We start from the raw sequence: 21,330 nt of genomic DNA, 5'->3' as shown, positions 1-21,330 counted from the left end.
GGGGCCAATACAGAGCAGGAGTGAGTGGAAGGCAGGTGCTGAGGCTAGTCAGAGAGTGTGAGGCTCAGGGAATAAGCAGCAGGGAAGGCCAAGGTTCATAGTCTGAAGCTCAGGGAGCCATGCTGATCTTTCTCAGTTTCTGATTGGCTGTTTTTGTGAAATATGATTAGAAGCGTTAGAACAAAGAAAAACACAAGAAACACCATTAGCATCAATCAGAAACATAACATTCCTGTGGTCACTTATTCTCTTCTGATCAGTCCCATGCCCTAAGCCTCTCAAACAGTGCTGTTGCCCTATATAAATCCTGTACTATTGCCTTCTCTGAGAAACACCAGCTGCGAAACACCTGTATTTTGAGATTTCTGCACACTTAGTGAATATGTCCCTTACAAAACATCACTCTAACGCTTATAATACACTTTCTTATGTGATGGAGGTTCTAATCATGATGTCTTCAACAGCAATAACTTGTGCTTATATCGCAAATTTACCGTAGTGAAGCACTTCAGAGGTGTGAGGCCAATGTTGGGCAATAGTCGAAGAGAAGGCTGACATCAATCAACGGCAGAAAGAGGCCATGTCCTGATCACCTTCTGACCAGAAAGAACATTCTCCTGACCACCACCTTCATCCCTTTGGTGATGAACGTTGATAATAGTGCTCTGTTTATTCCATAGTTGTTAATGAGACTAGTTATTTTTGTGTGGTTATTCCTGTTTATTACCAACACATTATAATCAAATTCAGTTTAATTTCCCCCCCCACATCTCCTGATGCCAGACTCCTGTTGGGGGACAGTTCTTACAGGCACAGACTGTCTGGCGTCTCACACAAATGGTCATTCTTCCCTTCAGTCTGCATTCACGAAGGTGTTCAACAGTTGAGGCTGATCCTATCCTGATACCTGCCCAGGGATGACTGGACAGTGATTAGGAATATGAAACCCAGATGAGGCTTCCCCCGCCCCTAGCCCAGTGCTGTCCAATACATTAGCCACTAGCCGCATGTGGCTAATTGGGAATTCAGATGTGGCTAATTGCATTTCTGATTAGTAAATTAAAAAATGAGCAATCGCCACAGTCCTTGGGCATGGGATCTCAATACTGATATTCCCAGGGCGTATTCATGTGAACGTCAACCTTTTTGTATGTTTGTTGGTAAAGTGGTAATACCAGAAGCAGAGTGTTAGAGTGGTTTTAGATCATTGTGTGTGATTTATGTCCTTGTTTACTGAATGGCGGAAGATGTTTGTTCAGTTATCAGACACATGTGAAGTACATTTACCTGTATTGTGTGAGTGTATTGAGGTGTTTTTTTTACTAGATTTAATGCACGTGGCTAAAGCAGTGTTGCGATAACCACACCTACAAAGCTGTGCGAAAATTGGCTGCCCTGTGTCCTACATTACAACAGTGACTTCACTTCAAAAGTACTTCATTGGCTATAAAGCTCTTTGGGGCAGCTTGGGATCATGAAAGGTGCTAAAGAAATGCAAGGCTTTCTTTCTGTTTCCACCTGTGGCTAGTCAGCAATATTGATTGGGAAACAGGGCCAAGGGCACTGAGGCCAATTGTCTTGGTCCTACTGACTCAGCATCAAACCTGGGACTTCCTGCTCCCTCTGGCTCAGTACTGGAGTGGAGAATGCCTTAGCCCACAACACCACTGGGGGAAGTTCACTTTTCCTGAAAGGTCAGGATTTATCATAATCAATTCGGCATTGTGTCCTCTTTCAAGCCAACTTTCTTCAGCATGCGTACACAAATTGGTATGCCCTTATTATGACAGAATATGGTAATGAACACACTGAAACTTTCAGTCACATAAACACATAGGATGAACAGCTATTAGAAATTAGAGGGCTAGATTTTCCATTCTGCCCGCCAGTTACCGCTCATTTTTGCCAGAAATGCAAATTACTGTCCGGTACCACCCGTTTGCCACCCATTTTAGTCCCGAATATCGCCAGCGATAATTTCGGCCTACGATTACCGCCGGCATTGCTGCACATCACCTGCCCACGTTTCCCGCCCCAAAAAATGAAGAAAATTCCCCATCAGCACTAATTTCCCTAATTATGCTGTTTCACTGCCCGCTACCACTGAGGATATGTACCGCCCATTTTTTAGGTACTTACCATGCCTTGTCCCAGCGTTATGCCTCCATTTTGGGTTTTTTTTCTGTGGGGGGTTAAAGGTTGTGTAAAGTTGCCAGCAGGCTGGAATTTATTTTTTTGTGATTTTCATTGATGTTGAGTGATTTCTGGAGTAGTTATAAAGGGATTTTGAATATATTGTGGATAATTGACTTTAATTCTTTTGTGGACATCTGAACATCTGTGCTTTAAAAGAAATGGGGCCTGTAGTTTCACTGCCAATAATGCTGACCCTTACAATGATTGTTGCTGCTCATTTTCCAGAAGTGAGTGAGACACAGTACAAGAATGGTTTAGTTGAATAATTTTTATTAATAAAAGTTGTAATTTGAATTAAACTTTAACAATGTAATAAAATAAAATAAATAAAATATTAACTAATTATTCTGAATGAAAATTGTACAAAACAAATTATCAACAACAACAACAGTAAAAACAACACTCAAACCACCCCACACCCAATCTGCGGCCATCTTTCCCAATGCCTTTCCTCCCCAAACCCCCCTGATCCTTGGCCCTGCCTTCCTCCTCCCGCTATTAGTACCCCTGGCTCTGCCCACGTCGGGACCAGGACATCATGCAGCTGAGCACCTCGAGCACCTGTCTTTAAAGTAGGAAGAAAGTACTTCCTCCCGATGATCAGGTGCTGTCACCATTGGTGGTATGGCACCTTGGGGTGCAGTGCCATACCCCAGGACCATCAATTGCCACATGGCATTGACGGACTGGGTATTCTCCCTCACTGCCACAATCAGCTCCGCCAAGTCCTCCGATTGACGGGTTGCTAAAGCCGCCATGTTGTTGAACAACCCAGCAATGGCCTGGAGGAGCTCTCGACTCAAGTCGATGCTCATCCTGGACGGTCCCACCATGTCCAGATTCGCATCTGCCTGTCTCACAGCGTTCCCACCTTGCCGGATCAGCCGCCGCGGATTCAGCATGGGGGTCGATGTGCGCCGTTGCATGCTGCTTGGTCCCACTTCTTCGGACCGGAATCCAGGAAAGTTGGGTTCCGACGAGGAACCGGTGGCCGCAGGTAGAGAGGACCCTTCGAGTCCTGCCACCCCTCCCTCCTCTTCCACCACCATCGTTACAAAGTTTTGAGGAGTGTTCTCCTGCTGCTCCTCAACCATCTCTTCCACCACCGTCTCTTCCACCACCGTCTCTTCATTCCTCATTTGCTCCAATGACTCCTCTCTGGGAGGGGCAGGCGGCTCCACCTGTGCAACTGTAAAAACATAACATTAATGGTTGGCGACAGGGGAGAGGACAGAGGTAACATCAGAGCAGGCTTACGTGGAAAACAAACATATATTATCGAGAATCATTACATGAAACTATCATAAGCAAAGCAGACAGAAACTACATGACATAACACAACTTGTCCCAAACAGTATGTTGCTTTCCAAGTGGCAGAATGTGATCAACCAATAAATCATGTCAGAAGTAACAACATTTAGTGCTCCCAGCATTACTTTGCATTCTACATTATATTGATATAACATTGAATTACATGACTGCAGTACAGCCTGGGGGTTATGCAGACTTATCCTCAACGAGAATTGGTTCGGCACCAACACACATGGCGGTGCGATCGTACGCTCCAGACAGGGCTGCAGTGCGTTCCTCCAGGTCTGTCAATTCAACAGTCTTTGGTGGACCTCCACCCGTTTTGCGGAGCTCCGCCCTATTGCCGGCTAATTTTTTCTGCAAAGGTGACAAAAAATGTGTAAACTAATTTCACAGCTACTATTACGGAACACACACATACATATATAGGTAGACATCCCCAATTAATCGTCCCCAGTCCTTTCGTCAATGAGTGCACCATTTAAGTTCTGTTAGCACACAAGTGTTGCAATGATGAACACATGAAAATACAGAAGACGGACACAAATGAGATCAATGATGGGAAATAAAAACTGTCACCAAGTTTTACTACATAAAAAAACTTGGCACTACTTAAGAGTAATCAGTCAGTGCATGAGAAAAGTTAGTATTTACTCTCGCCGACCCACTGGTGTCATTCCACTGTTTGCGGCACGGGTTCGGCCCCTGCATCACGGGCACGATGGACTACACCGCCTCTGCAATCTTTCGCCATAACCTCCGGTACACGTTTGGTGCAGGTTTTCCTTGTCCACCCCGTGTTAATTGCTCCCAGTGGGCCTCCACTTCGTGCACCAATGATTCCTGGGCTTCTTCACAGAAACGAACAGCCCTCCTCCTCCCACCTACCTCCCTCTCCACTTCCATAGCTTGTTTTTGCATCTTATTTATACTGATATTTATATTTAAATAATTATTTATTATTATTTATGTTGTACTATTATATGTTATATTATCAATTATGAATGAAAATAATGTTCCAAATCATTTTAGAAATAGATCTAAGTAACACCTCTCTCTCTTTCTCTTTCAACACAATCGATCTCCACCTCAGCACTCACCAACCCTCTCTCTGTTCTCTGAGCATGCGCAGGGTCACCTTTGACCCCCAAATCGCAGGAGAATGCCTGCGCATGCTCAGAAACAAAAAAACGCCCGTTTCTCGGGGGCTGCCTGCCTTTATAAAGGCCCACTTTCAGGGACTTTGCCACTGCCTGCTCCGGCCTGCTATCGCTGCACACCGCCACTGCCGAGAACCGTCTATCAAAAATCGCGGGAGCGCGCAGCAGCGGTATTCCGGCAGTTCAAAAGACGCAACCGCCGGAATACCGCTAGGAATTGGGCGGGAGCAATCGGATTGGAAAGTCTAGCCCTGAATCTGATTTTTTAATCTTTGCTTGATCTTTACTGTTCAATACTGGAAGGTGTAAAAATAGTAATCCTCATTCATTAACGTTTTGTTGGAAATACGGGAACAAGAGTAGGTCATTCAGCCTCTTGAGCATGTTCCACCATGCAATTAGATCATGGCTGATCCGTATCATAACTCCATTTAACCACCATGGTTCCATATCCTTTAATGCCAAACAAAAATCTATCAATTTCATAGTTTTGAAATTTACAATTGACCCTCAGCCTCAACAGCTTTTTCGGGGGAGAGAGTTCCAGATTTCCACCACCCTTTGTGTGAAGAAGTGTTTCCTGACTTCAACCCGGAAGGGCCTAGCTCCAATCTTAAGGCTATGGCCCGAAGTAATATTTTTTCTGGGAGGTTTGAATGGTTGCAACCTGTTACCATGCAAACCTAGCATGTTCTACTCTATATGCTTTTAAATTAAAGTAGCACAACTGACGGCAGATGCATAGAATCCTCTCGAATATATCAGTGCTCTCTGCTTCAACCACTCCGTGTGACAGCCAGTTCCACCTTCGGTGAATCCTATCGTACAAACAAACTGATATTCGGGAAACCATTGGGTTGTAGGCTTTGTGGCGAAAGGAGCCTGGTTCAGTCAGCGCCGGGATCTGATCTCCATGTTAACACTTTATTAAGTAATTGGGTCTCTGCCCCAGTGCCCCCCTAGTGCAAGCTGGATCCGACTTGAAACGTAAAAGACGGGGTCGGGGGGGGGGAGGGAAAGAGAGAGCAATGCACGGGAGTCAGCATCTCTAGGAGCAGTCGAAAGAAGCGCTGTAAACGTCTCCACAGACTCTTTGGACAGGCTGAATGTCCCCTTGGTAATATTATCAGTAAGGGGACTGTGCTGTCTTGTGAAGGGAATTGGGCCCTCAGAGTAATGGATACTTGTGCACCTTATTATTGTGTCATTTGAGTGCAAACACTAGAGGGGACGCTTTTGTCACAAAAAAAAAATGATATAATATACTGCCATTCCGCTGCACTGAATGAGAAAAAGTGAAATCTGAGCATAAAATGCTTTCAGTGCCATTGCACTCGGTGGCTCAGTTCCCATAGCAACCAGAGCACTTAATCAACTTGGTAAACAGATGGTCAGTGTGCAACAGGCAGCATATGTGACAATAAAGGGCTGACATCACCACAGATGGAGGGTGGAGAGAAGGCTGGTGCAGAAACATAACCTGACATTTCCTCCTCATTTGGTACTGCATTGTAATCTCTCACACATGTAGATTAGCAGGGCCTTTTCATGCAGAACGAGGAAAGTGAAAGGCAGCACAAAATCTGCTCTTAAACAGACTTCCAACAATTCACTGTTCACAGCAATTATTTAACCACGTAAGGGGAGAGTGGACAGCACGGACCACTGACATCGGGAACATGGAGCTTGCATCACACGTTCGCTGAAAACCTTACCACTATCAAAAATATTACAACCATGCTCAAGTCTCCGTAACATTTTTTTCCCCCTTCCGATTCTTCATCTCTCCCCCCGCCCCGCCCCCCACACACACACAAAGGCATCTGGCCTTCTGATGGAGTATGATTCCCACGAACACCGGTAGCCCACCCGAGAAGCAGCCATGTGGACCCACGCAGTCAGTTCCACACTATTCCTACCCGACCCGATCCTGACCTCCACGTCACACGTTATTTAGGAGTCCCTGGATGGTTATCCTTTCCCTAACTTGGTGCCATTAAAGCCATCCCAACCTCAGCTATAGATTGAACCTCGGATCGTTCTCATCATTGATGCCCTTGATCCCACCAAAACTTTTACTCTTTCCCATTCTCGCGTTCCCCCTCATCTTTGTGTTTAAATCCCTTTATGGCCTCGTCCCTCCCTAGCTCTGTGACCTCCTCCAGCCTTGCAGCTGCCCCACAAATTCTCCGTTCCTCTAAATCTGTACATCCCCACTTCCTCCGTCCCACCATTGGTGATCGTGCCTTGAGCTGTCAAGGCTCCGAGCTTTGGAATTCCCTCCCTAAACCTCTCTGCTTCTCCATCTCCCCACTGTCCTTTAAGACCCTTCTTAAAACTAATCTCTTTGACCAAACTTCACGTCTCCCTTCCTAACATCTCCTTCCGCTCAGCATGAATTTTTTCCTGAGGCTTCTTATGAATCACACCCCAGAGACTGGAGCACAAAATCTAGGGATACTGAGGGAGTGCTGCACTGTCGGAGGTGTCGTCTTTCAGATGAGACGTTAAACCAAGGTCCGTCTGCTCTCTCAGGTGAATATAAAAGATCCCATGTACTTTTTGAAGAACAGGGGTGTTTTCCCTGGTGTTCTAGCCAATTTTTATCCCTCATTCAGTATTACTAAAACAGATGACCTGGTCATGTATCTAATTGCTGTTTGTGGGACAAACTGGCTGCCGTGTCTTCATTACAACAGTGAGTTGATTTCAAAAATACTGTTTCACTATGTTAATGGTGCTATATAAGTGCAAGTTGTTGTTGTTCTAGTAAAATGTCCCAAGGCGCTTTGCAGGAGTGATTATCAGAAAAATTTGACACTGCGACACACAAGGAGATATTAGGAAAGATGATAAAAAGTGTGGCCAAAGAGGTAGGTTTTAAGGAGTGTCTTAAAGGAGGATAGAGAGGCAGAGAGATTTAGGGAGGGAATTCCAGAGCTTAGGGCCTTGGCAGCTGAAGGTACGATGCGTTGATGTGAAATTTTAGCTGACGATTTTTTCACTTTTAATTTTTGTGCACAGAGCGTCAGAGGCAATGTCGGTCCTTTCTTTTCTCGCTGTGAACGGTTACATTGCGCAGTATTATCGAAGCACCACCTTTTTTTGTGAGAATCATGTGCCGTTTTTGGCAGAGCCAGTCCCCTGAATGTGAGTTTGCACGTAGGCAGGGGTTAGTATGTTACAAAGCTCTTACCAATTCTACATGGCAACAGTGACTGCACTTCCAAAGTACTTCACAGGCTATAAAGCGCTTTGGGACATCCTGAGGTCGCGAAATGCAAATCTTTCTTTTCTTTTTGGAAGTTCTTTAAACGTGATTTCAATGAATGAAAAACTAGCATTCATACAGCAACTTCCACATCCCCAGGATGTCCCAAAGCACTTTACAGACAATTAAGTACTTTTTTTGAAGTGTAGTCAAACGCGGCAGTCAATTTACACACAGCAAGCTCCCACAAACAGCAACGTGATAATGACCAGATCATCTGTTTTATTGATATTGGTTGAGGGATAAATATTGGCCAGGCCACCAGGTAGAACTCCCCTGCTCTTCTTTGAAATAACACTATAGGATCTTTTATATCCACCTGAGAGGGCAGACTGGACCCTTGGTTCATCCAAAAGACAACACCTTTGACAGTGCAGCACTCCCTCAGTACTCATCATCATCATAGGCGGTCCCTCGAACGAGGATGACTTGTTTCCACATGGGTTCACAAATGTTTCAATGAAGGACCTGATGTTCCAGTCCTGAACTCCAATTGAGGGGGTGGAAGATGCCTGTGCGTGGATTTTTTTAACGTGTGGTGACCGTTGCACATCAGCCACCACACGAGCTCGACAGAGCTAGGCCTTTATCCAGTGGCAAGGGTTAACCAAGACGACTGGAGACCAGCTCTGCTGCACGGACCTAATGCGCACACATATATCGCAGTGTGGGCTGGCCCGTGCTGCCCCTGGGCCCCATACCCTCATTCGCTGCACTTCCGCCACGATCTCTCCCTGTTCCTCCGCCACAATCTCTCGCCGCACCTCCGCCACAAAAACATTTGCCGCACCTCCGCATGGTCTCTCACTGCTCATCCGCCCCAACCTTCCCGCTCCTCCGCTGTATCAGGGCCCCGCCGATGTTCCTGCCCACGCTCCAAGCGGTGACCTGGGTTTTGATGATGTCACACAGTTGCCCACTTTGAAGCCGTTGCACACTTGTAGCAGCTTGCGCTGGAAGCTGCAGTGGTATGCTCTTGTATCTTCCCGACCTGCGGTGGTGTGCTCTCACAGGCACAGGCTGGGGTGGCCCACTGCACTAGGAGTGTCAGTCTAGATTTTGTGATCAAGCTTCTGGAGTGGGACTTGAACCCACGCTCTTCTGACTCAGAGGTGTGTGTGCTACCTGAGCATTGGCTTATAATGGAGACCTTGTGCCATTTACTGTGTCCAGAGGCTCACTTTGTTTTTTCTCCACTCCAGTGTCAGATAACCAGCAGCGTGTTTACATGATCTGTGCTGCGTGTACCATATCTCTAGCTGTTGGGGATACAACAGCCTAGAAATGGGATCATGAAAGAAGATCCTGAAAGGGAAATATACGTAAGGGGCAGTGGGACAGAGAGGGTCGAAGTGCTCACGCTACCTCACACCTCAAAATTGGGGAAGATGCTAACCAGAAACCTGCAGCTTCTCTACTTGAAGAAAGTGAGAAAATCTGAGAGGACTTCACCTCCGACTACTCATCCAGCACGGCTCTTAAACCAATCAGAGGCCTGGGAGCAACCCAACCTTTCACCTACACATGTTACATAAGAACATAAGAAATAGAAGCAAGAATATGCCATTTGGCCCCTCGAGCCTTCTCTGCCATTTAATAATATCATGGCTGATCTGATCTTGGGCTCAGCTCCACTTCCCTGCCCGCACTCCATAACCCTTCACTCCCTTGCCGTCCTAAAATCTGTCTATCTCCACCCTATCTCTGGCAGAGAATTCCATAGATTTACAACCCTCAGAGAGAAGAAATTCCTCCTCATCTCAGTTCTAAATGGGTGACCTGTTATTCTTAAACTATGCCCCCTAGTTCTGAATTCCCCCACGAGTGGAAACATCCTCTCTGCATCCACCTTGTCGAGCCCCCTCAGTATCTTATATGTTTCAATAAGATCACCTCTCATTCTTCTGAACTCCAATGAGTATAGGCCCAACCTGCTCAACCTTTCTTCATAAACCAACCCCTTCATTTCAGGAATTAACCTCGTGAACCTTCTCTGAACTGCCTCCAATGCAAGTATATCCCTCCTTAAATAAGACCAAAACTGTATGCAGTACTCCAGGTGTGGCCTCACCAATACCCTGTACAGTTGTAGCAGGACTTCCCTGCTTTTATACTCAATGTTGTGTGCCTGGGGAAACCAATACAGAAAGGGAGTAGACTATTTATTTTTAAGATGAGATATCTCAATATTGATCCTGTGCCAAAAATTCACATTGCGCCCATCCTGTATCTCTGGTGATCTGAATTGATAAATATTTTACTCCCAGTTTTTGTCCATTCTCACCTTGAGGCTCCGACATTCTGCTGGGCATTAGTTCAATGGCAGCAGCCTACTGTTTAGTACCTTGCCTAAATGGCCATTGTTCATGGATAAACCTAGACAGTGAGTGTCATCAGGCTATTTGGCTTCAGGGAGAGCTTTACAGTCTAGCCTATTCCTGAGTTTACTCAATGTCTGCACAAGTACGTATTTACAGCAAGAGGCACTGGGAGGTTATGGGGTGCAAGGAGTTTGATTGATTTTCTACTCCCTGTGCACAGAGAACAATTGCAGGTCTCCATAACCATGGTACAGCGGAGATGAGACCCACTCATTACAGCCTGGGAGTCACAGCCTGTTAATCCATATAGCTGAGTTACACATCACCTTTTTAACCAGTCAAGGCATCAGGGAGCTTGACTTTAGTTTTTAAATAAACTTCACGTAAAATTGAACGTAACTGGCAGAGGATATTATTCTCCGATACGGTGTTACTGCATTTCTCGCTTCGCAAACCTTGAGCTTAACTCTACTAGGTCAACAATGCCCCTATAAGCCTGCTTTGGGTGACCGATGAACAGATTGCGGTCTGTGTGGCTGAGAACAGGCTAAAATCCCGGCCCTGCATTCAATTAAAAACTTGCCAGTGCTGCTGGGGGGGGGGGAAAAGAGACTTTTATTAGATGTCTGTCTAGGTCAGTCCCCTGCATTTCCTTAAGAGATGCTGCAGAGCATGTTGCAAGCAAGACCCATTCAGGATCTCCCACCTTACACCAACACACGCATGTAAACATCCACTTTTCCCCTGAAATAATGAACACACGGCCTTCAATAAGGAAACATTTCAGCTTCCCCCTTTGGCTGGAAATGCTGTGCAGCATATAATTAGAAAAAAGCACTGAAGCGCAGGGTAAAGTGTAAACACTTTACATTAGCAGTTGAAAATGTGTACACATTGTGACTGTGTGCTTAATACAATACTGCCATGGAAACCTGCACCTGTTTTCTGGGAGATCTGTATTATGCGCATTGACTATAGTGCTCATTAATCCCTGATAAGATAATGATAGGAATGAAATGCTTGGCTGCTGCTGTGGCTTTTGCAGCAGAACCCATTTGCTGCTCGCTTTGGGAAGCTGGCACACACACAGCTTTGCCCTCCAACTTGACTTCTGCCGAGGCGGACTGTATTGTAAAAGCCCCCTTCTGCGTTTTTGTTTTCCTCTTCCACACATGTCGACGCTTTCGCCGAACTCGACGAGGTTTAACGTTAAGGGACAACCGTCCTGCCAAATCACCTCGAAAACCTGTCAAGCCCTCTAATTGCTGTAAATGAAAGGCCTCCTGTGGCTCGGCGTTATTTATCGTGGTGCTGCCAAAGGTGGTGCGTGTGTGGAATATGCCCTGCTTTCTGGAGGCCCTGGTCACATGCTGCTTTAGTTGGGAGACGTTGCTTCCATAATTTGAATATGAACTGCAAGTGGCAATGTAGCACCTACCCGCTTTCAGTTTGCACCTCCCTGCAGGAAAGCCTTCCTCACTATTCATCCGTGAAGCCATAAACTTGCAGCTCCAAAAGGGCTCTGTGACCTGGGCCCTACCGCCAGGCACATTTACTCGCTGGTCACTTCCAACCCACAGCAAATTACACTCGAAATCGAACCTTGCCACATCTGAGAGTCTTCGCACACCCCGCAACCCTATTACTAGAAAATAAATACTACTTTGGAATCATACCGCGCAGAAGGAGGCCATTTAGCCCATCATGCCTGTGCTGGCTCTCTGATTGGGTCAGCCAATCAGTCCCACTCCCCTGCTTTCCCCTTAGCCCTGCACATTTTTCCTCTTTAAGTACACATTCCAATTCCCTTCTGAAAGTTGCTGTTGAATCTGCTTCCACCACCCGTTCAGGAAGTGCATTCCAAATCATAGCAACTCCCGAGTAAAAATCAAAACATTCCTCATAGCTTTTTTTCACACATTGCTTAAATGCAAAAAAATGTTAGAAGCTCTGGCCTCATTCCGACGTTGTGCCACTCTGCTTGAGCTATTGTATTGAATGCTGATGGGGGAATGAGTCGTCCAGTTAAGCCTGAAGCCCCCAGTGCACCATTAAACGCACTGGAATGGCCACCTCAGGCATTACAAGGGCAATTCCAGCTTTTCCAAAATTTCAATGCTATTCTTAGAATGAACTTGCCTGGCGTTTGATTGCATCTGATTTTAACAGATTCAACACCATACTTTTGGTATGAATCTCACTCACATGGCGGTGGGGGGAGGTGGGGGCGGGGGGTTAGATTTTGTTCTGGGTCTGTTTCTGGGCCCAGATTCTGGGTGTCAGCAAAAGCCTGAAGCAGGAGGGCTGAAGACCGGCAGGACTTGGTCCTCGGGCCACAACTACACATTTGGGATGAGCTGTCACCCCACGAGAAAAGAAACAATTTTGGATCGCCTGCCTCGCTAAAACGGACCTCAGGTAAGATCCGGACTCGGGTTAGAGCAGGAAAACGGGGAGTGGGGCAGGAGGTGATCGTCAGGACTGTGGAGTTGGGCGGGGGGTGGAGGGGGAGGGAGCACATAAAATCTAAAATAAAAACCTAACCGTAGTTGGCGGCTGCATTGAGCCGCTGAAGGATCCGGAGTGGGTCAGGCCCGAAGCCTGCTCCAGGTAACTAATGCCAATAATGTCCTTTAGCAGCAGAACCAATGCCTGCACAGATTAAAACCGGTGCAATGAATACCAATTTCTACCCCCTAACTTTATCACAGTATTGCATTTTGAAAGTAAATGTGTCATAAATGTGTACTCTGAGTATATACTATGCTGGTACCACTAGAGGGTGCAACTGTAGGAGGCCCAGGCAGGAGCTGTATAAAAGGCTGGTCACCATGCAGTGAAGCCACTCTGCAGTTACAATAAAGAGACTAAGGTCACAGCAGTTCAAGCACAGCACTCGGCTTCGTGGAGTTATTCTACAGATAAGTAGAGACATATTAACTGGCGACGAGTACAGATCACGGACTTACACGCAGAGATGGCTGCCGTTGGTAGTTTAGAAAAGTTTAGAGAGGGTGAAGCCTTTACTTGGGTTTTGCTGGCCAGGTATCTTTGGCCAGGCACCGCCGCACTACGGGCCAGGATTTAGCGTAATATGTCGCAGACCCACGAAGGCTCGCGGAATCGTGCGAATTTGCCGAACTCCTCAACAATGTGTTGCGGGACGTTTTCACGACGGGATGGGACGGGACGTGAAGCGGACCATCATCTTAAGCCAGGCGTTCACGTTGAGGTTCTCCCAGAATCAAAACTCACTGACAAGTACTGTGCAGAAAATAACTGTTGATCAAAGAATTAGTCTGACTCAGGTTCCGCCAAGGGGTGTAAATGTGAATCGTTTAACATGCTGGCGTAGGGGAGGTAACCATCGGGCCCGTCTGTGTCGATTCAGACACTATGTGTGCAAAGGCTGCGGCCAAAAGGGCCACCCACAGCGAATGTGCAGAAGAACCGTGACTCAAAACGTGGCAGAGGAGTTGGCAGGAGGTTTCCGATCCAGCAAGGATCATAAAGTACAAGCTGGAGAGGCGACTCAGCCTGAGGAAGCAGTGCACGGGGTGCACACCTTCACTACCAGAAGTCGCCCCATGATGATGAAAGTCAAGATAAATGGCATTCCTGTTTCCATGGAGTTGGACACGGGGGCGAGTCAGTCACTTAAGAGAAGGCATCTGAGGGGCTGTGGGGCAACAAAGAACAAAGACTCAAGCTGAGCCCGATTCAGACAAAGCTGCGCACTTACACCAAGGAACTGATCCCAGTTATCTGCAGTGCGAATGTAAAAGTATCCTATGATGGAGAGATACACGAATTGCCACTGTGGATTGTACCAGGCGACGGGCCAACGCTGCTTGGCAGAAGCTGGATGGGGAAGATTCGGTGGAACTGGGAAAACGTCAAAGCACTATCTTCAGTGGACGATGCTTCCTGTGCTCAAGTGCTGAGCAAGTTCCCATCCTTATTTGAACCAGGCATCGGCAACTTCACAGGCGCCAAAGTGCAGATCCACTTGGTCCCTGAGGCACGGCCTGTTCATCACAAGGCTCGAGCGGTCCCTTACATGATGAGGGAGCAAGTGGAGATCGAATTGGACAGACTTCAACACGAGGGAATCATATCACCAGTCGAATTCAACGAGTAGGCCAGCCTGATTGTTCCGGTACTAAAGAGCGATGGCACGGTCAGAATCTGCGGTGACTACAAGGTAACGATCAACTGAGTCTCGTTACAGGACCAGTACCCGCTACCCAAAGCCGATGATCTCTTTGCGACATTAGCAGGGGGGAAAGGCTGGATCTAACCTCCGCTTACATGACCCAGGAGCTGGCTGAGTCGTCGAAAAAATTAATGTGCATTAACACACACAAGGGACTGTTTTTGTATCACAGGCGCCCGTTCGGGATCTGCTCGACTACAGCCATCTTCCAAAGGAACATGGAGAGTCTGTTGAAATCGGTTCCACGCACTGTTGTATTTCAGGATGACATCCTAATCACTGGTCGCAACACCACCAAACACCTGCACAACCTGCAAGAGGTTTTAAGTCGACTAAACAGAGTTGGACTCCGGCTGAAACGATCCATGTGTGTCTTCCTGGCGCCAGATGTAGAATTCCTGGGGAGGAAGATTGCGGCAGATGGCATCAGGCCCACGGACTCGAAGACAGAGGTCATCAAGAATGCAACCAGACCATGAAATGTAACGAAGCTGCCTCATTCCTGGGATTCCGCAACTATTTTGGTAACTCTCTTCCAGGGTTGAGCACCTTGCTCGAACCGTTGCACAAGTTGCTACGCAAGGGAGACGACTGGGTTTGGGGTCAAAATCAAGAGACCGCCTTCAAAAAGGCCAGAAACTTGCTGTGTTCGAACAAGTTGCTTGCATTGTAGGACCCAGGTAAAAGTCTTGTTTTAGCATGTGACGCGTCGTCATACGGTGTCGGGTGTGTTTTACAGCAAACAAATGTAGCGAGCAAACTCCAACCGGTTGCATATGCATCTAGAAGTCTATCCAAGGCCGAAAGAGCCTACAGTATGGTCGAGAAGGAGGCTTTGGCCTGTGTCTATGAGGTAAAAAAAATACACCAGTATTTGTTCGGACTCAGGTTCAAGTTAGAATCCGACCACAAGCCCCTAATCTCACTGTTTTCGGAAAGCAAAGGCATGAACACCAATGTTTTGTCGCGAATCCAAAGATGGGCACTAACACTGTCGGCCTACGATTATACGATCCGCCACAGGCCAGGCACTGAGAACTGCGCTGATGCCCTCAGCCAGCTACCATTGCCCACCACCGGGGTGGAAATGGTGCAGCCCGCAGACCTGTGCCTGGTCATGGACGTCTTCGAAAGCGAAGGGTCATCCGTAACGGCCCGCCAGATCGGGATCGGGACCTGGACCAACCAGGACCCTGTGTTATCTCTTATAAAAAGTTGCGTCCTCAGTGGGGCTGGTCAGCGATCCCAAGAGAAATGCAAGACGAGATAAAGCTGTTTCACCGTCGTAAAGACTAAATGTCCATCCAATCGGATTGCCTCTTATGGGGGAACCGCGTCATGCTACCAAAAAAAGGCAGGGCATCCTTCGTATGCGACCTACACAGTGCCCACCCAGGCATAGTCATGATGAAGGCTATTGTCAGGTCCCACGTCTGGTGGCCCGGCATTGACTCGGACTTGGAGTCGTGCGTGCACCAGTGTAACACTTGCTCACAACTGAGCAATGCCCCCAGGGAGGCTCCACTTAGTCTGTGGTCCTGGCCCTCAAAACCATGGTCCAGGATCCACGTATTTATGCAGGCCCCCTTCTAGGAAAAATGTTCTTCGTTGTAGTGGATGCCTACTCTAAGTGGATCGAATGTGTAATAATGGCATCCAGCACGTCCACCGCCACCATTGAAAGCCTCAGGGCCATGTTCGCCGCCCATGGCTTGCCCGACATTCTGGTCAGCGACAATGGTCCGTGTTTCACCAGCTCGGAATTCAATGAATTAATGATCCGCAATGGCATCAAACATGTCAGATCTGCCCCGTTCGAGCCCACAACCAACGGCCAAGCGGAGCGGGCAGTCCAAACCATAAAGCAGAGCTTGAAACGCGTCACGGAAAGCTCCTTACAAACCCGCCTATCTCGGGTGGTGATCAATTACAGGACACGGCCCCACTCGCTTACCCGGGTCCTCCCCTGCGGAGTTACTAATGAAACGTGCGCTCAAAACCAGGCTCTCCTTAGTCCACCCTGACCTCAACGATCAGGTGGAAACCAGGCGTTATTGGCAAAACATGTACCATGATCGTGCGGCTGTATCACGCGACATCACTGTAAACCACCTGGTGTTTGTGCTGAATCACGGTCATGGCCCCAAATGGGCCGCTGGCACTGTTTTAGCCAAGGAGGGGAATAGAGTGTTTGTTGTCAAACTGCTTAACGGACAAACGTGCAGAAAGCATTTGGACCAGACCAAATTGCGATTTACAGGTAACCAGGAACTACCGGGAGAGGACCTTCCCTTCAGCGATCCACCTACACACACCCAATCAGCAACAGACCTAGCTGCCAACCACAAGGATGACCCCACCATCTCCAAAAGTCCAGTCAGACCAACAGCGCTGCAAGACAGCAGTGGCCCGATCAACTCACCCATGCCAGAAGTGACACTCAAGACGATCAACCAGGGAGCACAGAGTTTCAGATCACCTGAACCTGTAACTAACTCGCATCAAAGACTTTTGGGGGGGGGGGGGGGAAATGTTGTCATATATGTATACTCTGAGTATATACTATGCTGGTACCACTAGAGGGTGCAACTGTGGGAGGCCCAGGCAGGAGCAGTATAAATGGCTGGTCACCACGCAGTGAAGCCACTCTGCAGTACAATAAAGAGACTAAGGTCACAGCCATTCAAGCACAGCATTAGGCCTCGTGGAGTTATTCTACAGATAAGGAGAGACATATTAAAATGCATCTTAAATGGGATTACAATTGGTCTCACTCTTTTTGCTTTTATACTTAACTCCTAATATTGCCCAGATTTTGGCACCTCTGCCATTTAATTAATATTTGCTCCTTTTTTTTTTAAAAACAGAATCTTGTCCTTAGTTTTTCCAGTTTACCAACTCTTGCTCTTAGAATCATAGAAATTTAAAGCATGGAAGGAGGCCATTTCAGCCCATTGTGTCCGCGCCAACCAATAAAGAGCTATCCAGCCGAATCCCACTTTCGAGCTCTTGGTCCGTAGCCGTGAATGTTACAGCACCGCAGGTGCACATCCAAGTACTTTTTACATGTGGTGAGGGTTTCTGCCTCTACCACCTTTTCAGGCAGTGAGTTCCAGATCCCCAAAACCCTCTGGGTGAAGAAATTACCTCTCAAATCCCCTCTAAACCTTCTACCAATTACTTTAAATCTATACCCCCTGGTTGTTGATCCCTCTGCCAAGGGAAATAGGTCGGTCCTATCCACTCTATCTAGGCCCCTCATAATTTTATACATCTCAATCAGGTCCACCCGCAGCCTCCTCTGTTCCAAAGAAAACAAACCCAGCCTATCCAATCTTTCCTCATAGCTAAAATTCTCCAGCCCAGGCAACATGCTCACAAATCTCCTCTGTACCCTCTCTAGTGCAATCACACCTTTCCTGTAACGAAGATGTACAGTCCCGAGGACACCGACAGCCCTCCGTACTGGGCCCATTGGGCCTTTACTGCACGTATGAGCCCATACTGTCGGCTGGTCACTCAAACTACCCGCCCACCCCCACCTTCCCCTGCCCAGCTAAATCCAATCCTGCTCTCTCTCGACATGCATACATTGCAGCAGAAGTCGCTGGACAGCATTTGCGACTGAGAACCCTGGCTGATGTACAAGAGTGGGACGTCACCTAAAACAATTATAGGTGCAGTTCAGGGAATTGAGGCTTCTGCAAGAAACTAAATTTGATTAGCAATTTCCACCCAAAATTTTTGGCCTGGGGCTGCTGCACATCTACAGGAGAGGACCCAGCCAGTTAGATTTACATCATCTGATGTGGACTGATGTACTCCCTGTGCCAAATCCAAACCCTGTACTGTGTGACTCTGCATATTGACCATATTTGCTCTATGTCCTGAAACAGATTCCACGAACGTGTTTATGATGATAATGAATGGTGCGGCCAGTTTTTCTTTGTATACTAAAATGGTTGCATCAAATTATCAATTGGATTTCAACATTTCAAATCCCAGTCAAACACTCGAGCAAAAAGCTATTAACCTTATGCCAAGCCAGTGGCATTCAGTCTGTTGGAAAGTCACTCTCGGACTGAAGAATTCTCCACACATTTTCCAAGCCTCTGACAACCAGTCTCGAAACCCAGGAACGATCATAGAATTATAGAAACATAGAAAATAGGTGCAGGAGCAGGCCATTCAGCCCTTCTAGCCTGCACCGCCATTCAATGAGTTCATGGCTGAACATGAAACTTCAGTACCCCCTTCTTGCTTTCTCGCCATAACCCTTGATCCCCCGAGTAGTAAGGACTTCATCTAACTCCCTTTTGAATATATTTAGTGAATTGGCCTCAACTACTTTCTGTGGTAGAGTTTACAGCACAGAAGCAGGCCATTCAGCCCAACTGGTCTATGCCGGTGTTTATGCAAAACACGAGTCTCCTCCCACTCCACTACTTCTAACCCTATTCCTTTCTCCCTCATGGACTTATCTAAACTTCCCCTAAGATGTATCTATGTTATTCGCCTCAAAAACTCCATGTGGTAGCGAGTTCCACATTCTAACCGCTCTCTGTAGCCCTGGGCCAAGATGCTGTTCGGAGGCTGGAGTTAATCTCCTTTATCCTGCTAGGTTCCAGTCGGAATACCACATTCCGCCACGCATGCTGCACAGTGCCTGTCTGCCCTACAATCGGCCATATTCCTCCGTGCCACCTCTTCTAGCAGGACCTCCAAGCTCGCTTCAGTGAACAAGGCAGTCCTTGCAGCTCCCCCAGCCATCTTCCACACCCAACAGGCAGCTTCCGCCCAAACTTGTGCATCACCCCTACGTGCAGCGGCCCTTTAAGAGCTGATGTATTTATGGAATCTCCGTTCCCTCACCCTAGTTGCTCAGTGCTTAGTCAAATTATTCAACTTAGCCGATTGCCTGGGTCAGTCAGTCCACCCTGCAAACATCATAGGTGAGCAAAACTGTATTATTAATTCTCAGCTTGCTGACCAAGGTCCTGGTCCTCCAATGCCTCCAATTTAAAATGCTCACCTCGTGTTCAAATCCCTTCACGGCCTCGACCCTCCTTAGCTCTGAAACTCTCTGAGCAGCCTTACAACCCTGTGAGAACTCTGGGTTCGTCCATCTCTGGCCACTAGTGCATTCCCTACTTCCTTTGATGCACCATTAGCGGCCTTGCCTTTAGCTGTCTAGAACCCCAATGGCTGGAACTCCTTCCCTGCGGTATCTTTCCCTAGTGGTCACTATTTAACTGCAAGCCCTGACAGTGAATATGGGGCCATCATAAGAACATAAGAAACATAGAAACTTACAGCACAGAAGGAGGCCATTTCGGCCCATCATGTCGATGCCAGCCGACAAAGAGCCACATGGCCCTCGGTCAGCAGCCCTGAATTAGGAGGAGTAGGCCATATTGCCCCTCACTAAGATGATCTTTAACCTCAACTCCACTTTCCTGTCCGATCTCCTTATCCCTCAATTACTCTAGAGTTCAAAAATCTATCTCAGCCTTGAATATACTCAGAGACTCAGCATCCACAGCCCTTTGCGGCAGAGAATTCCTAAGATTCACAACTATCTGTGTGAAGAAATTCCTCCTCATCTTTGTTTTAAGAGGCCGGCCACTTATCCTGAGACTGTGCCCCCGAGTTCTAGACTCCCCAGCGAGGTGAAACATCCTCTCAGCATCTACCCTGTCAATTCCCCTCAGAATCTTATACAGAAACATAGAAAATAGGTGCAGGAGTAGGCCATTTGGCCCTTCGAGCCTGCACCACCATTCAATATCATGGCTGATCATTCACCTCAGTACCCCTTTCCTGCTTTCTCTCCATACCCCTTGATCCCTTTAGCCGTAAGGGCCATATCTAACTCCCTCTTGACTATATCCAATGAACTGGCATCAACAACTCTCTGCGGCAGGGAATTACACAGGTTAACAATTCTCTGAGTGAAGAAGTTTCTCCTCATCTCAGTCCTAAATGGCTTACCCCTTATCCTTAGACTGTGACCCTGGTTCTGGACTTCCCCAACATCGGGAACATTCTTCCTGCATCTAACCTATCCCGTCCCGTCCCGTCAGAATCTTATAGTTTCTATGAGATCCCCTCTCATCCTTCTAAACTCCAGTGTATAAAGGCCCAGTTGATCCAGTCTCTCCTCATATGTCAGTCCAGCCATCCTTGGAATCAGTCTGGTGAACCTTCGCTGCACTCCCACTACAGCAAGAACGTCCTTCCTCAGATTAGGAGACCAAAACGGAACACAATATTCCAGGTGAGGCCTCACCAAGGCCCTGTACGATTGCAGTAAGACCTCCCTGCTCCTATACTCAAATCCCCTAGCTATGAATGCCAACATGCCATTTGCCTTCTTCACCGCCTGCTGTACCTGCATACCAACTTTCAATGACAAATGAACCATGACACCCAGGTCTCGTTGCACCTCCCCTTTCCTAATCTGCTGCCATTCAGATAATATTCTGCCTTCGTGTTTTTGCCACCAAAGTGGATAACCTCACATTTATCCACATTATACTGCATCTACCATGCATTTGCCCACTCACCTAACCTGTCCAAATCACTCTACAGCCTCTTAGCATCCTCCTCACAGTTCACACCGCCACCCAGTTTAGTGTCATCTGCAAACTTGGGGATATTACACTCAATTCCTTCATCCAAATCATTAATATATATTGTAAAGAGCTGGGGTCCCAGCACTAATCCCTGCGGCACTCCACTAGTCACTGCCTCCCATTCCGAAAAGGACCCGTTTATCTCAACTCTCTGCTTCCTGTTTGCCAACCAATTCTCTATCCACGTCAGTACATTACCCCCAATACCATGTGCTTTGAT

General features: G+C 47.3%; 1 protein-coding gene across 1 annotated transcript; it reads right to left on the bottom strand.

The window, feature by feature from the left end:
* Positions 1–2,620: 2,620 nt before the first annotated feature.
* LOC139272580 (uncharacterized) lies at positions 2,621–3,784 on the bottom strand. Its single transcript, XM_070888649.1, has 2 exons — positions 3,671–3,784; positions 2,621–3,385 (listed from the first exon to the last, which is right to left on the bottom strand). The coding sequence occupies exon 2, from the start codon at positions 3,333–3,335 to the stop codon at positions 2,733–2,735; it is 603 nt and encodes a 200-aa protein (XP_070744750.1). The 5' UTR covers positions 3,336–3,385; positions 3,671–3,784; the 3' UTR covers positions 2,621–2,732.
* Between the last annotated feature and the right edge of the window lie 17,546 nt (positions 3,785–21,330).

This window comes from Pristiophorus japonicus, chromosome 9 (assembly GCF_044704955.1).
Source record: "Pristiophorus japonicus isolate sPriJap1 chromosome 9, sPriJap1.hap1, whole genome shotgun sequence".
NCBI classification, from domain to species: Eukaryota; Metazoa; Chordata; class Chondrichthyes; family Pristiophoridae; genus Pristiophorus; species Pristiophorus japonicus.
This window is presented reverse-complemented; position numbering and strand designations above follow the sequence as displayed.